Source organism: Protopterus annectens, chromosome 1.part1 (assembly GCF_019279795.1).
Source record: "Protopterus annectens isolate FY-2018-M chromosome 1.part1, PAN1.0, whole genome shotgun sequence".
NCBI lineage: Eukaryota > Metazoa > Chordata > Ceratodontiformes > Protopteridae > Protopterus > Protopterus annectens.
The window spans coordinates 920,606,373-920,620,412 of record NC_056726.1 but is presented as its reverse complement, the minus strand read 5'-3'; the positions used below and the strand labels follow the sequence as shown (position 1 = coordinate 920,620,412).

The window sequence follows — 14,040 nt, the reverse complement described above, 5'->3', positions numbered from 1 at the left end:
CCAGCTTATTTCCTTAGAACAAACTCCCAACAACTAAGAGTACACACTATAAAATCAGTTAGGAACTCAACTAATTTTTGTCAGCATAAATTCAACAATCTCCTACAGGAAATAGACTGGACACCCCTTAAACAACTACCCCTTAATGATGCTGTACTATACTTTAATAACAACTTCCTTCACATACTTAACACATTAGCTCCCATTCATATGAAAAGAATCAAAAAGAACTCAGCACCATAGCTCTCTAAGGAATGTAAACACCTGATGAAGCAAAGGGATCCAGCCTGGTCAACCTGGAAACAAAACAAAAATGAACAAAATCCTGTTAATTTCAAAACACTGCATAGCAAAGTGACAAAACTAATCAACAGAGATAAGAAGTCATATTATTCCCAGCTTCAACTCCAGCATAAAATCAACCCCAGTAAAATTTGGCACGCCATATCTTCGCTACTTAACACTGAAAAAAATGGAGAGCACGCCCTATCACCAGATACCCCTCCATCACAAATAGCTGAAAACTTTAACAAGCACTTCATAAAATCAGTTTCGGGCCAACTAACACCCCTAATGCTGGACCCCCCACCTTTCAACCTATTCAGACATCAACCCCAGGCCATCAACTACTTCTAACCCTGTCATTACTAACCCGCCTACTCAAACAAAATGTCATACAAACCCTATTCTCATTTCAGCCTATACCCACTGACACCATTAAAAACTGCTACAAAAACTAAAACCCAGCTCTACTTCAGCTGACAATCTCCCCCCATACTACCTCCAACTGGCTGATAACTCTGTCACCTACCCAATCAGTATCCTTATAAATAGGTCTTTATCTGAATCAGCAGTACCTACCATATGGAAACAATCTCACATCACCCCCATCCACAAAGGAGGCAACTCTTTTGATCCATCCCATTTCCATCCTATATCCATCTTGTCACCCATATCCAAAATTCTCGAGAGAGGTATTCATCAGCAGGCAATGCAATATCTATTGCAAAACATTCTTTTAACCAAAACCCAACATGGTTTCTGACCTAGCTGCAGCACAACTACAACCCTATTATCTTTTACAGACACCATGAACAAGGCCAGAGATGCAGGATGCTATACAGCCTCAGTATTCCCTGATCTCTCCAAGGCCTTTGACACAGTGTCTCACCCCTTACTTTTGAACATATTGTCTAACTTAGGCTTCTCACATAATACAGTAAAATGGTTTCAGAGCTACCTCAAAGATCGTAAATAAGCACTGAAATGGTCCACTGAACTCTCACCCTTCCTCCACAACCATACTGGAGTCCCCCAAGGCTCCAATCTAGGAAACCGAGTCTTCAACATTTTCACAAACAATCTTCACACTGTCTCTCACCCTGGGACCCTCATTCAATACGCTGATGATTCCACCATAATCTGCACTGCTCAGTCACTACCAGAACTACTTTCAAAATCTCAGCAGTCCTTTACTGCAGTCGAATCCTGGCTAAGAAATGCCCAACTCTTTCTTAATCCAAAGAAGACAAAACTAGCACTTTTTCATCCCAAAAACACCTCCCCTGTCACTGATCATTTCAACATCCTTGCATCTGACAACACTGTCATAGAAATAGTGCAGGAAACCAAATTCCTAGGTGTTATCATTGACAGTAAACTTTCATTTGACCCCATATTCAGCAAAATATAAAGAAACCTCATCAAAAACTGGGACTCTTATATAGAAACAAACATTTCTTTACTGCAGCAACCAAAGCTACCCTTGCAAAAACATTTTTACTTCCCTCTCTTCTTTATGGTGCCCCTATCTTAACTAACTTACAAAATTCTACCCTAAGCAAGTTGGAACAGTGCCACAACAAAATTGCAAAGTTTGCCACAAACTCTAAATATCACAGACACCACTGTAAACCACTCCTAGAATTAAACTGGCTTGAACTCCCCAAGCAACTTGCCTTTGTTCAGCTATCCACCTTGCACAACCTTATTTTCAAGCCTACTGCCTGTCCTGCACTAGCCATTGTAGTCACACCGTACAGACCAAGTTAATCCCTACGATCAGAAGACAAAAATCTCTTAGCTATCTCAAAACCCACAAGAAAATCTGGTCATTCTCTATATTCATACTCTGTCTTTATACTTTGGAATTCACCACCTCTAGCTACCAGGTCTATGCCTGGCCTAACCCATTTCAAAGCCTCTTTAAAAAATCATCTCAAAAATACATGGCTCTGCTCCTGAATAAAGCCTGCCTAATACTCAGGTCTTCCTCTTCTGTCCCATTTCAATCCCTCACAGACTGCAAGATCCTAAGACTCTTCTAACTCCTTCTCTGCTTCTATACAATATCCTTAAGCTACTGCTCAGGCTTTATTGCTTCTATTCTTCTTAACTCTCTCTCACTATCTATCTGCATCAGTAATTTTCTGGCTGCTATTTTAACAGAAACTAACATTCTATTTTTCATGTACGATAACAGTCAGTGTCACACATACCTACGTACTATTATTTTGGACACTGACTACATCACGTATGGTGAGAGTGACTATTATTGTCTGTAATGTTTTAACTGTATAGAATTGTCTAGATGTGTAGTAATATATTGCAATATCTTGTAGAAGTTTGTTCTTTCAACTCATTTTTTTGTATAGTATTTCTAATGCAATTTTTATTGTATTGTATTATACTGTATTTGTATTGTACTGTATGTGGAGCTTTTCTCCCTGGGCCTTTGCTGAAAATGGGTTCTGTAGACCCAGTCAGACCACCCCAGTAAACAAATGTCAAATAAAATAAATAATTATGGAAGCTTATGGAATATCCTGAAAAGTTATAATGTAGGATATTTACAGCAAATCATGAATTAGGCCTTTAATTAATGGGGATTTAGGGAAAGCAATTCATATTCAAAGAGGTATAAAACAGGATTGCCAGAGTGGTTTGTTGTTAGCTATAAATCCTGCTTGTGCGAATGTGTATTACTTTAGAAATATAAGTCACTTATTCTTGCTAATTCTCTTAAATATAGAGATATAGAACAGTCTTTTTTGGGGGGGATTTACAACAGAAGCTACATACTGTAGGCTTAAAATGTACTGTTAATGGTAAAAAAATGTAAGAGATTTGTGACTGCTTCCTCTTTTCAAAGTATTATTTTTCAAAATAAGACTATACAAATACTAGATGTTGCATTTGGCACTTCTATTGTTTATTATGCATAATGAGATGAACTTTTAAATAAGGATAAGACATTGGTGAAGATGTGGAAATGATTTTCTTTTTCTTTCCAAAAGAAGGTTTATTGCTGAACTCTGTTACACTGGCCAAGATAGCTTACATAGGAAGTGTTTATCCTTTCCCCAAAGATAGAGAAAAAATACTATTGGAACTGATTTTTTTTTATATGGAATAGCAGACTGCCTTTTAAAGGCTTGATGACATATAAGATTTAGGAGTATGAGCTTTGCAATTTGTGTTCCTGTGCAAAATCTGCTTTACTAAATTGTCTGAGAGTTCAGATTTTCTGGACTCGAGTAGGACATGATTAAAGTTTGTAGGAATATCTTTTGTTAGGATGCATAATCTAATGTACATTTTTATGACAATCTGAATGCTCATATGATGGGTGCTTATGACAAAATAACTAGTGCAGCCTGGATATTATGGTTAACTTGTGATGAATTATGATGCAACAAATTGCAGGATTGCTCTTTGATAATGGGGAAGCTGGAGAAATATTTGTGGAAGAAGGAATGTGAGATTGTTATTTGACTGCATTTTCTCTTTTCTTTTTTCAATTAATATTTATACGTTAATTTGTTTTCTCTGTTCTGCATATCACTGTTGTATTTCTGTGTTTTACTAAGAATGCATGATGTATGTTGGGAAAATATATAGCCAATAAAGTACCCCCATACTTTTCGATAGGTTATGTGGGATATTTTATATCTACCTCAGCTGCCATCAACTCAAGCAGCTGCGACCTCAGCTTAATGTCTTATCTTAAAGATGAATGAGCTATTATGTAAACTGAGAAGAAGAATGTAACAGTGGAATACTGACATTTATTTATTGACATTTGATTACAGGGAAAGTCTGACTGGGTAGAAGTCCATTTTCAGTGGAGGACCAGGTAGAAAAGCTCCAAATTATTACAAAACATTTTAAGAACAATAATTACACAATCTTCAAAAATAAAACAATAATCATCTTCAGTTTAAGTAATTATAGCAAATTAGACATAATATAAAAATATTGGTTAAGAATTGATGCAAGGTATATAACAATCTTTTAATATTTAGAGAAATTTTAGATAGTTTGTAGAAAAATTAAAGGTAAGTTAGTTTAATACAAACAGGAACTTCAATATGCTTACGGTATATTTATAAAGTCAGGGAAGAGAATTAGCAGTAAGGACGTAAGTGAAAAAGGGAGCATAAGGAGGTATAAGGAATGAAAATGTACTTGTTCACATTTAGGGATATAGTTTATGTGTAATGTTCACCTTAACTACCACAAACTCAAGTATATGATGTATGTTGGGAAAATATATAGCCAATAAAGTACCTGGCACCTCACCTAAGTGTCATGTTTAATCATAGCCTCACCTCAGGTTTCGTGCCCACTGAGTGGCGCAGAGCTACAGTTATCCCAATCCACAAGGGGGATCCACCTTGGATCCCGGAAACTACCGTCCCATCAGTCTGACAAGCCTTATCTGCAAGGCCATGGAGCGTATTATCATGGAACTTATAAACAAAGACATTGGCAACCTTCAAACACTGGACCCCACCCAGTTTGGGTTTGTGAAGGGCCGATCTTGTCTCCTGAACCTGATTGACTTCTTTGAATCAGTCTCCAGAGCCATGGATAAGGGTAAGGTGGTCCACACAGCCTATCTAGACCTTGCCAAGGCCTTTGACACCATCCCCCACTCTGGAATCATAGATAAACTTACTAAGTTTGGCATTAATCCCTATGTCACCCAATGGGTTGCTAAATGGCTTACTGATAGAACCCACACTGTAAAAGTAGCCGACTCCAAATCCAGCTCCAGACAAGTGACAAGTGGAGTACCTCAGGGTTCAGTCCTGGGGCCGCTCTTGTTTGGCATCTACGTCTCTAAAGTACAGGTCAACACTAAGGGACTCTGGCTAACAAAGTTTGCAGATGACTGCAAACTGGGAGCCATTATTGAATCCCCAAATGATGTGGATACTCTACAAAAGGGCCTTACAGAAACAGATGCTTGGTGCCAGAGCCATGGGCTCAAGCTCAATGCCAAGAAATGTATTGTTATCCCCTTTGGGAAAAAACATGTATCCATGAATTACCATATAGGTGGCAGTACACTAAACACAGAAAGTGTGATAATTGACTTAGGGACACAGGTGGACAGTGGTCTCACCTTCAATAACCACATCGCCACAACAGTCAGGAAATCCTTTTATGTGGCACACCTCATCACGAAGGGCTTTTCATCCAGAAAACAGGAGGTCATTGTTCCACTGCACTCATCCCTCATTAGACCCATTATAGAATACAGTGCCCCATTTGGTATGTACCTCTCAAGACATCTGCAACAACTGGAAAGGCCTCAGAAATACCTCACTAAAAGAATCACAGGTCTAAACAGATGCCCTACGCTGACCGCCTTAAAAAACTCCAGCTATACTCTGTCACATATCGTCTACTCAGAGGCGATCTCTGCTTAACATACAAGGCCATGTCAAACCCAGAGCTGTTGGACATGCTACACTTAAAGAAATCCCAATCCCTCAGAGCTACACGCTCCAGGGATCTAAACCTTGTCATCACAATAAACAAAACATGCTGGAGGGATAGGTTCCTGACCCAGAGACTCCCCAGACTCTGGAATAGATTGCCCATACATGTCAAGCAGAGTGCCTCTTTGGACCTCTTCAAGAGGAACCTTGACGATTGGATGGGAGAAAGGAAATTCACCCTAGGGATCAAGTCAGTCGCCCTGCTAGACAGGGGTCCAGGAAAGTAAATAATGTGGGAAGAAATAGCCAGGGAATTGATATGGCTAGGCTTGTATAGGCCCTAGGACTGATAGCCTAGTACCAACCTATGAACCTATGAACCTATATGGGACCTTGGAATAATAAATCATCCAGAATGACAAATCAGGACTGCAAAAGCTTCCTTATGCTTCTCTACTGTGAAGATATGGATTGTAATTCTAAGCACATCATGTGTTGGTGGACTCTGCAATGTTTATTTTGCTGACATTATTGGTGAATGTGCTATCTCCTAAACTAATTACACTGTACACACTGCGCAGATACCAAGTTAAGTTAATGAATATGCTAGTTACTGTTAGTGACACTGTACTGACTGCAATGATACTGAGTTAAGGTGATGAATGTGCTACTTACTGAGTTAGTGACACTGTAATGACTGCAATGATACTGAGTTAAGGTGATGAATGTGCTACTTACTGAGTTAGTGACACTGTACTGACTGCAGTGATACTGAGTTAAAGTGATGAATGTGCTACTTACTGAGTTAGTGACACTGTACTGACTGCAGTGATACTGAGTTAAGGTTATGAACGTGCTACTTATAGGTTCATAGGTAGGTACTAGGCTATCTGACCGAGGGCATTTATAAGCCTAGCCAGAGTGTCGGCTTTCACCGCTCCATTGATTAATTACCTGAGCCTCTGTCAAGCAGAGCCAATGAAGTGATCCCAGGGTAAAATGTTGATTTAGTAATTGGCCCAGATAGGTTCATAGGTTAGTACTAGGCTAACTACCCTTGTGGGCCATTTTAAGCATAGCCAATTACCCCATGTGAGAATCAAACCCTGCACCTTGTGTCTGCAAGGTAAACACCTTTACCATTATGCCATCCTCCCACCCACTTACTTTGTGACACTGTACTGACTGCAGTGATACTGAGTTAAGGTGATGAATGTGCTACTTACTGAGTTAGTGAGACTGTACCAACTGCAGTGATGCTGACTTAAGTTGATGAATGTGCTACCTGCTGAGCTAGTGACACTGCACTGACCACAGTGATACTGAGTTAAGTTCAGTGATGAAGGGCTTGCCTCCTGCATAAGAGAGCGATATAGGCATTTTGTTCCCCAAAGAAAAGAATGGGCTTTTTAAAGCCATATTGCATTTGCTTTGTGTTATCGCTATTTTTTTTATTAAAACAATATGACTCATATGGTTTCATAAGAAGCAACTGAAAATGTAATCCATATATATTTTTCTTCAGGTCTATGTGATGGCTGCAAAAGCATCCACAATGAATTTCTAGGTACACTTATGTTATATAACTAAACTGTCAATGTAAGCAGCAATCTTGAGACATAAGTTGCATGTCTGTAATATTTTATCACTCAAAAATCCATACTGCCAGACTCGTGCTTCTTAGTTAAGGTGTCCACTTGCTTTAGATATATGTATAGCACTAGAGAATAATCTCTATAAAGATGAGCTGCCAAAAATAGTCTGTACTATGACCCATAAGGAATATCATATCAGACCTTGTGGTCATGTCTGCCACCACTTCCTGACAAGGAGTTCAACAAAATGACCATTGAATGACTCAGCAAAACATAATTCACAAAACATTTTTCAGTAAAAGTGTCAGATTGCCCAGAACCCCAGAATACCCTTAACATTAAGTGATTTCTTTGGTTTGGTTATATTTACCTGGTAGTAGTGCCCCCCCCCCCCCCAACATGGGGTGAGGATAAGAAAAGTTCTCCCAACTCTGAACCTTTTCAATCACAGGTCAGTGAAATGTAGTCACTGAATTATGTTTTTTTCTGAAATTAATTTTCATTGTGGTGGACCATTACAAATTCACACAGAAGACTCAGTTATGCTCAGGGAAGTAATCAGCTTAGAACTTACTGCCTTTTTTGGGGAGATAGTGTAGATGCAGCATCACCTTCAGAAATATTGCAGCAAAAATGAGCTTTGTTATTGTGTTCTGCAAAGTGAAAGGGTTTATAGGTGGATTACACAGTATGCATAGTGTTTGCCCTTGCCCCATATCTGTGCAGCCTACAAGGTGAGTTCTGGCAAAAAGCCTGCAAATGAAGATTTATGGAGACATGTTCCCTTACAAAAACACTTCTACATTTTCTTAGCTTTTAAATGTGTGGGCATGAGTTTTAATTGTATTTTCACTGCTTCTGGTTTCAGCATTGTCATTTTATGTTTTAAGTGGGTAGTGGATTTGTTGCTTAATTGTGTGATACTGTGGGCTTTGAGTTTTTTTCCCCAACATGTATCATGAATTCGGGGGCGGGGGTCTCAGTGTTGACTAATGCACAATATTCTTAGATACTTATCAGCTCCAAGAATGCAGAAAGCTAGTTAATGACATTTGCAATAATGGATCTTAAGAGACAGTTCATTTGCACGCTCTAATGGTTGTGATTCTGTGCCAGTATTAGAAGATCTTTCTTAATCTTTCCTCACATATTCATGAATTTCACCAGGGAATAAGAACCATTGTGAAAACTGGTAAACAAACTCATACATTTGACCCCTGGGGGAAAGGTTATTATACTTAACAAGCAGTGCAATGCAAGAAAGAGTAGACTTATCAAGATGAACAATGTTAAAGACAAAAGGACAAGGAGAAGGTTTATTTGAAACTCATTTATTGCCAGTTAACACAAGACTGAATATGCATCTATTTCAAACACTGTTTCTTCGTTAATTCAATTTGCTTTATAAATCAATTCAATTAAATAAATTAAGACCAATTACCAAGTCATGATTAATAATACAGTTTTTGAAATTCTGTATTGACGAATTTACATTTTCTGGATCTTTTTATTTTTACATAAAACATTTATAATGTTGACATTGGGCATTATTAAACATTAGTTGCTTTCTCAATTTATCTGCCGAGTTAAACACAACAAACACAAAATACAGAGTACTGCTGAATCTCAAATATAAAACGGAGCAATTTCACCCCCCCCCCTTGCCTTTTTGTCATATTTATTCAGGCACTGGTCCTAAATCTCACTAAAACACTATAATTAGTAGCAACCTATCTTTGCTAATAAATTATTCCACAGCTGGGTTACAAAGTACTTAACAAACCTTCATTTTTATTTGGCTAAGAAAACGTGATGGAAGAAGACAGGCCTAAGCAGAAAGAATACAGAGTTAGAGTTTGCAGCATACAATGATGCTGTAGAAAGGAGGGTCTTCATCAATACATGGTACAGCCATCCTGGATTTCCTACAGATTAGGGTAATTTTCCAATGTGTGTGGCTCAGGATCACCCATAGATTCATAAATAGGAGTGCTAAAAGAACTGTTCTTTTTAAAGGGTGTGTCTCTTGTCCTTATATTTGTAACACCCTATGGAGAAAAAAAAACATTATAAATGAGAGCAGTTTAAACACAGAAGCTTTTTAAATTTTATTTAAAATGCTGCAATGATAATTTCAAATATAATGATCATACTGAGATAGTGCTAAAATGTAATGAAACATAAACTTCCAGGTAGCACAAGACAAAGTCAAATTTCACTACGATTTATTTACTGACCTGAACTTTTTATAGTTCAGTCTCATTTTTATTACAATTGTATGAATGTTCCACATTTTAATGCACATACTCCACCCATCTGTCCAGAAACCCATTTATCCATCTATTTTGTATACTGGCTTTGGTTATAGGAAGTTGGATCACAATCCAATAGAATAGATTACAATCCAGTCATGGAAAATACATCTAGCGATCGTTAAGATCATTACTAAAGGGGAGTTTGAACAGGCCCTGTTTGGCTACCTACACACCTTTGTGAAAGGAAACTTTGTTTTATTACTTTACTAGACAAGATTTCCGAGGCAAAAGTCCCTCTTTTTTGGTGCAAACCATGAACATTAATTTGATTAAGTCATTCAATCATAGTATCCATACCTTATCCAGTTTTGTCACCCTGGTTGACTTCATATTTAATATATTAATATATTAAAGCTCCTCTCACTGCTGAGAAACCTATAAATCTAATTCAGGACCCTACCTTCTCCTAAGGAATATACCTTCTTAGTGGCCTTAAATGATAAACTCTATTAAGGTAACCCTTTGCAGATGGTTGAGCTATAATCTCAGGAAAAGTTGGTTGGAAAGTAAATATTGCAGTAACTTGAAGTCTGTCTGATAAATAAGCACATTTCAGATCAACTAAATTATTTAAACAGCCTAACAATCTCAGCCTGGTAGAATGTAAATGATGAAGATCTTGCAACATAGTCTAAGAAACAAATCTGTACTTTTGAATTAAAACAAATTCTAGTATTAGGGCTGTTGGCATCCTTTAAGATATTTAACATGTGAGTGGAAACAAGAACTGCTATTAGAAACCCAAAAGCAATCCTCCATGCAGACAGACTCAGAGTTGTGAGACTGGGATATGGAATACTAGCCGACTACTATGTCAATACGGATTTGTGCAGAGGTAATGACCATGGTGCATGTATGATAAAAAGAAGTTATGTACCTACCATAACGTTTCATGTTAGTTGTCTTCATCTTGCCTTCCTTCTTGCTGTTTGTGTTCAGAACTGATCCGCGGCTCTAACTCGGCCATCTTCTATAGCTCGAGAGCTGTTTACTGGCTCGAGGCTACCCCTTATCCCAGCATGCTCAGCATCAGCTACCCAGATCTCATTTGTGATAGCGCACACTAGACATAAGTAGAGTAACCAGTTACTAAAAACTGGTTGTCCAATACACCAAAACAAGAAAAGAATTATAAATTACCTGGCACGTGAAGTAATAAAAGATGCTCAGCCAGTGAAAACAAAAGGGAACTCCTCACAATCCTCTAGGAAGGGGGAAGGAGGGAGGGACGCAAGAAGGAAGGCGAGATGAAGACAACTAACATGGAATGTTATGGTAGGTAATAACTTCTTTATGTTAAGTTGTCCATCTCACCTTCATTCTTGCTGTTTGGGACAGCGTCCCTAGCACCTAAAATCCTAGGTGGCTCATTGGAACAAACTCTTCAGAACAGTAGAACCAAAGGAAGCTCTACTCCGGGAGACCAAATCTACCTTGTAATGAGAGATAAAAGTGTGGGGTTTTGCCCAAGTGGCAGCTGCACAGATTGAGTCTATGGGCAACCTAGACTGAAAAGCTACAGAGGTGGCTAATGCTCTAGTGGAATGACCTTTTGGTTTAGCTGGTAGCTCTTTATTTCGTAACTGATAAATAAAGGGAATAGTATCAGATAACCATCTGGATAAGGTCACTTTAGAAACTGGAAGGCCTTGTTTGTTTAAAGCATAAGAAAGAAATAACTGGTCTTTCTTAGTTAATTAGTTCTATGGAGGTAAAAATGCAATTGTCTGTGTACATCCAATTGGTGGAGCTTGTATTCTGCCTTGTTGCTGTGATTAGGAAAGAAAACTGGGAGAACTATGGATTGATTTAAATCGTTCTCTGAGCAGACTTTAGGAATAAAGGATGGATTGGTCCTCAGAGAAACTCTGTCATTGTGAAACACCAGGTAAGGAGGATAAACACATAGTGCTTGAAGTTCTGAGACACGTCTAGCTGAAGTGTCTTCCAAGAAAGAAATTTTAAAGAGCATGATGCTGCCGGTTCAAAGGGAGGCAAAATTAAGGAGGCTAAAACTAAATTGAGATCTCAAGGAGGGGGAGGATCTCTAACTGGGGGTCTAGGGAGAGATGTTCCTTTCATAAAGGCTTTGCAGAGCTTATGAGACATTATGCTAGAATTAAACATACCGCTATGAAAATTAGAAATGGCAGCTAGTTGTACTCTAATGGTAGCAGAAGCTGCACCAGACTGAAAAAGCTGTGCTAGAAATTCAAGAATTTCATGGACTGGGGCTGAGAAAGGATCCAAATTTCTAGATTCTGCCCAGTAAGAAAACTGTTTCCATTTACTAGCATACATTTTCCTCATAGTACACTTATGTGAGGAAACAATAATATCACGGACTGCTGGGGAAATATTGGAAAGCCTGGCTAAGGCTGGAAGTGGAGTAACCAAGCTGTGAGCTGGAGAGTTTGAAGGGATTGGTGCAACCCTCCTGATTTGTGAATCAGAAAATCTGGAACCGGGTCCAGAATCCATGGTTGATCCAGAAAGTAGAGGTGTAGGAACAGGAACCATATTTGTTGAGGCCAATATGGGGCAATAAGGATCATTTTGCAACCCAATGATTTTGCTTTCTGTATGAGTCTTGGAATTTGGGGGAAAAGAGGGAAAAGCATAAAGGAGTCCCTGAGGCCAGTTGTGGACTAGAGCATCTCTGGGTATATGACCTGGAAGAGGAAGTAGGGAGAAGTAGCTGCTGCATTTGTTGTTGAGAGGAGTGGCAAATAGATCGCAGCAAGACTGTCCCCATTTGCAGAAGATAAGATCCGCAACTTCCTGATTCAGAGACCACTCGTGAGGCATGAGGATAGCTCTTCTGAGCCTGTCCGCTATAAAGTTGGATTTCCCAGGGATATGCATTGTTATCAGAAAACGTTGGGAGGAAATTGCCCATTGCCACAGTCTGAATGCTTCTCGACACAAGGGGCAAGACCTGGTCCCGCCCTGTTTGTTGATGTACCACACCACTGACATGCTGTCCTTTTGGATTGCAGTGGTCCCAGAAGGAAGAGAGTCTTGAAGGGCTTGCAATGCTAGGAGAACCGTTCTCATTTTTAGGACTTTGATATGCAGATGGTACTCGTGAGGTTGCCAATTGCCTTGGACTGTCCTGCCTAGATAATGCCCCCCCCACCCTATCAGGGAGGCATCCGTGGTCATTGTGGCTACCAGAGGGGGTTGTATGAAAGGTCTTCCTTGAATTACTAGTGGGGAGACCATCCACCAAGAAAGGTGCCTTTTGCATGTTTCTGTGATCAGGATCATGTGAGACATGGGTAGTTCCTGGAAAGACCACTGCGTGAAAAGAAGCCACTGAAAGATTCTCATGTGGAAATGCGCTAATGGGACAAGAAGAATGGCAGATACCATGGAGCCTAGAGCTTGGAGGATGTCTGACTTGAACCCTTTTGCTCTGCATTAGAATTAACACTTGTTAAAAACTTCTGTGACTGCATGATCCCTTAGATTGGGTGGGACATCTGGGATGGGCTTTTTGATTCTATGGGGGGGGGTTGATGGAAGGGAATTTTGTAACCTCTAGATATGATGGATAGTACCCGTCTGTGTCTTGTTATATTTTGCCAGGCTTTTGGGTACAGCGAAAGTCTTCCCCTGACTGCCTCCAGAGATGAGCCGTCAGGCAACCCTTCAGGGATGCTGGAAGGGTTTAGCAGAGAAGGTTTCTCTGTCACCCTGGTTCTGCAGTCCCCCGTCTGCCATGAGGGTGGCGTCTGTTATTGTTGTTTCCCCCTCTGCCCCTGGGGGGAAAATCACCATGTGTGTCAGGCAAGGGTCCCTGGGATTTTCAGAATCACATCCTTCCACTCTTCTGACCCTTGGGATAAGGTCTGGAAGGAGTGGAAAAATGGACTCCCATGGCAGAGATTGTCTTGCCTTCCTGCTCACACCTGGTCAACATGTCTTTCACGTGAGGCCCAAAGAGAAAGGAGCCATCAAAGGGAGTATTGGTGAAGGACACTCGAAAGGGTTCTGCAAACTGACACAGCTGCATCCAAGCATGTCTCCTGAGAGCCACACCTGTCCCTGCGGCTCTGCTCACTCCATCGGCTGCATAGAAAATCAGCATCATGGAGGAGTTGACTATGGAATTAAGAGTTGCAAGCTGAGAAGCTACTTTAACTGATGCCCCCTCAGCTGTAGGATCTTGAAGGGTATCCCCAAGCTCTTTCAGGAGATCCCTTTGAAGACGTGTAAAATGGCATAGATAATTCAGGAACCTCATTGAAAAGGTTGCTGAAGCAAACATTTGCTTTCCATATCGGTCTATTGTCCGAGACTCTTTGTTTGGAGGATGAACAGATGAAGAGGTTTCTGCTAACTCTTTCTTGGTGGCTGCTGCTACCACAATGGCATCAACGGGCACACCTTTGGAGA

General features: G+C 39.8%; 1 protein-coding gene across 2 annotated transcripts in view; it reads right to left on the bottom strand.

The window, feature by feature from the left end:
- Nucleotides 1-8,639: 8,639 nt before the first annotated feature.
- SPAG8 (sperm associated antigen 8) overlaps nt 8,640-14,040 on the bottom strand; it is a 953,320-nt gene continuing 947,919 nt past the window's right edge. For both annotated transcript variants that reach the window (XM_044078982.1, XM_044078981.1), the window contains exon 6: nt 8,640-9,372. In XM_044078982.1, the coding sequence (XP_043934917.1) occupies nt 9,250-9,372 (123 nt within the window). In that variant the 3' untranslated portion in view covers nt 8,640-9,249. The remainder of the gene's footprint in view (nt 9,373-14,040) is intronic.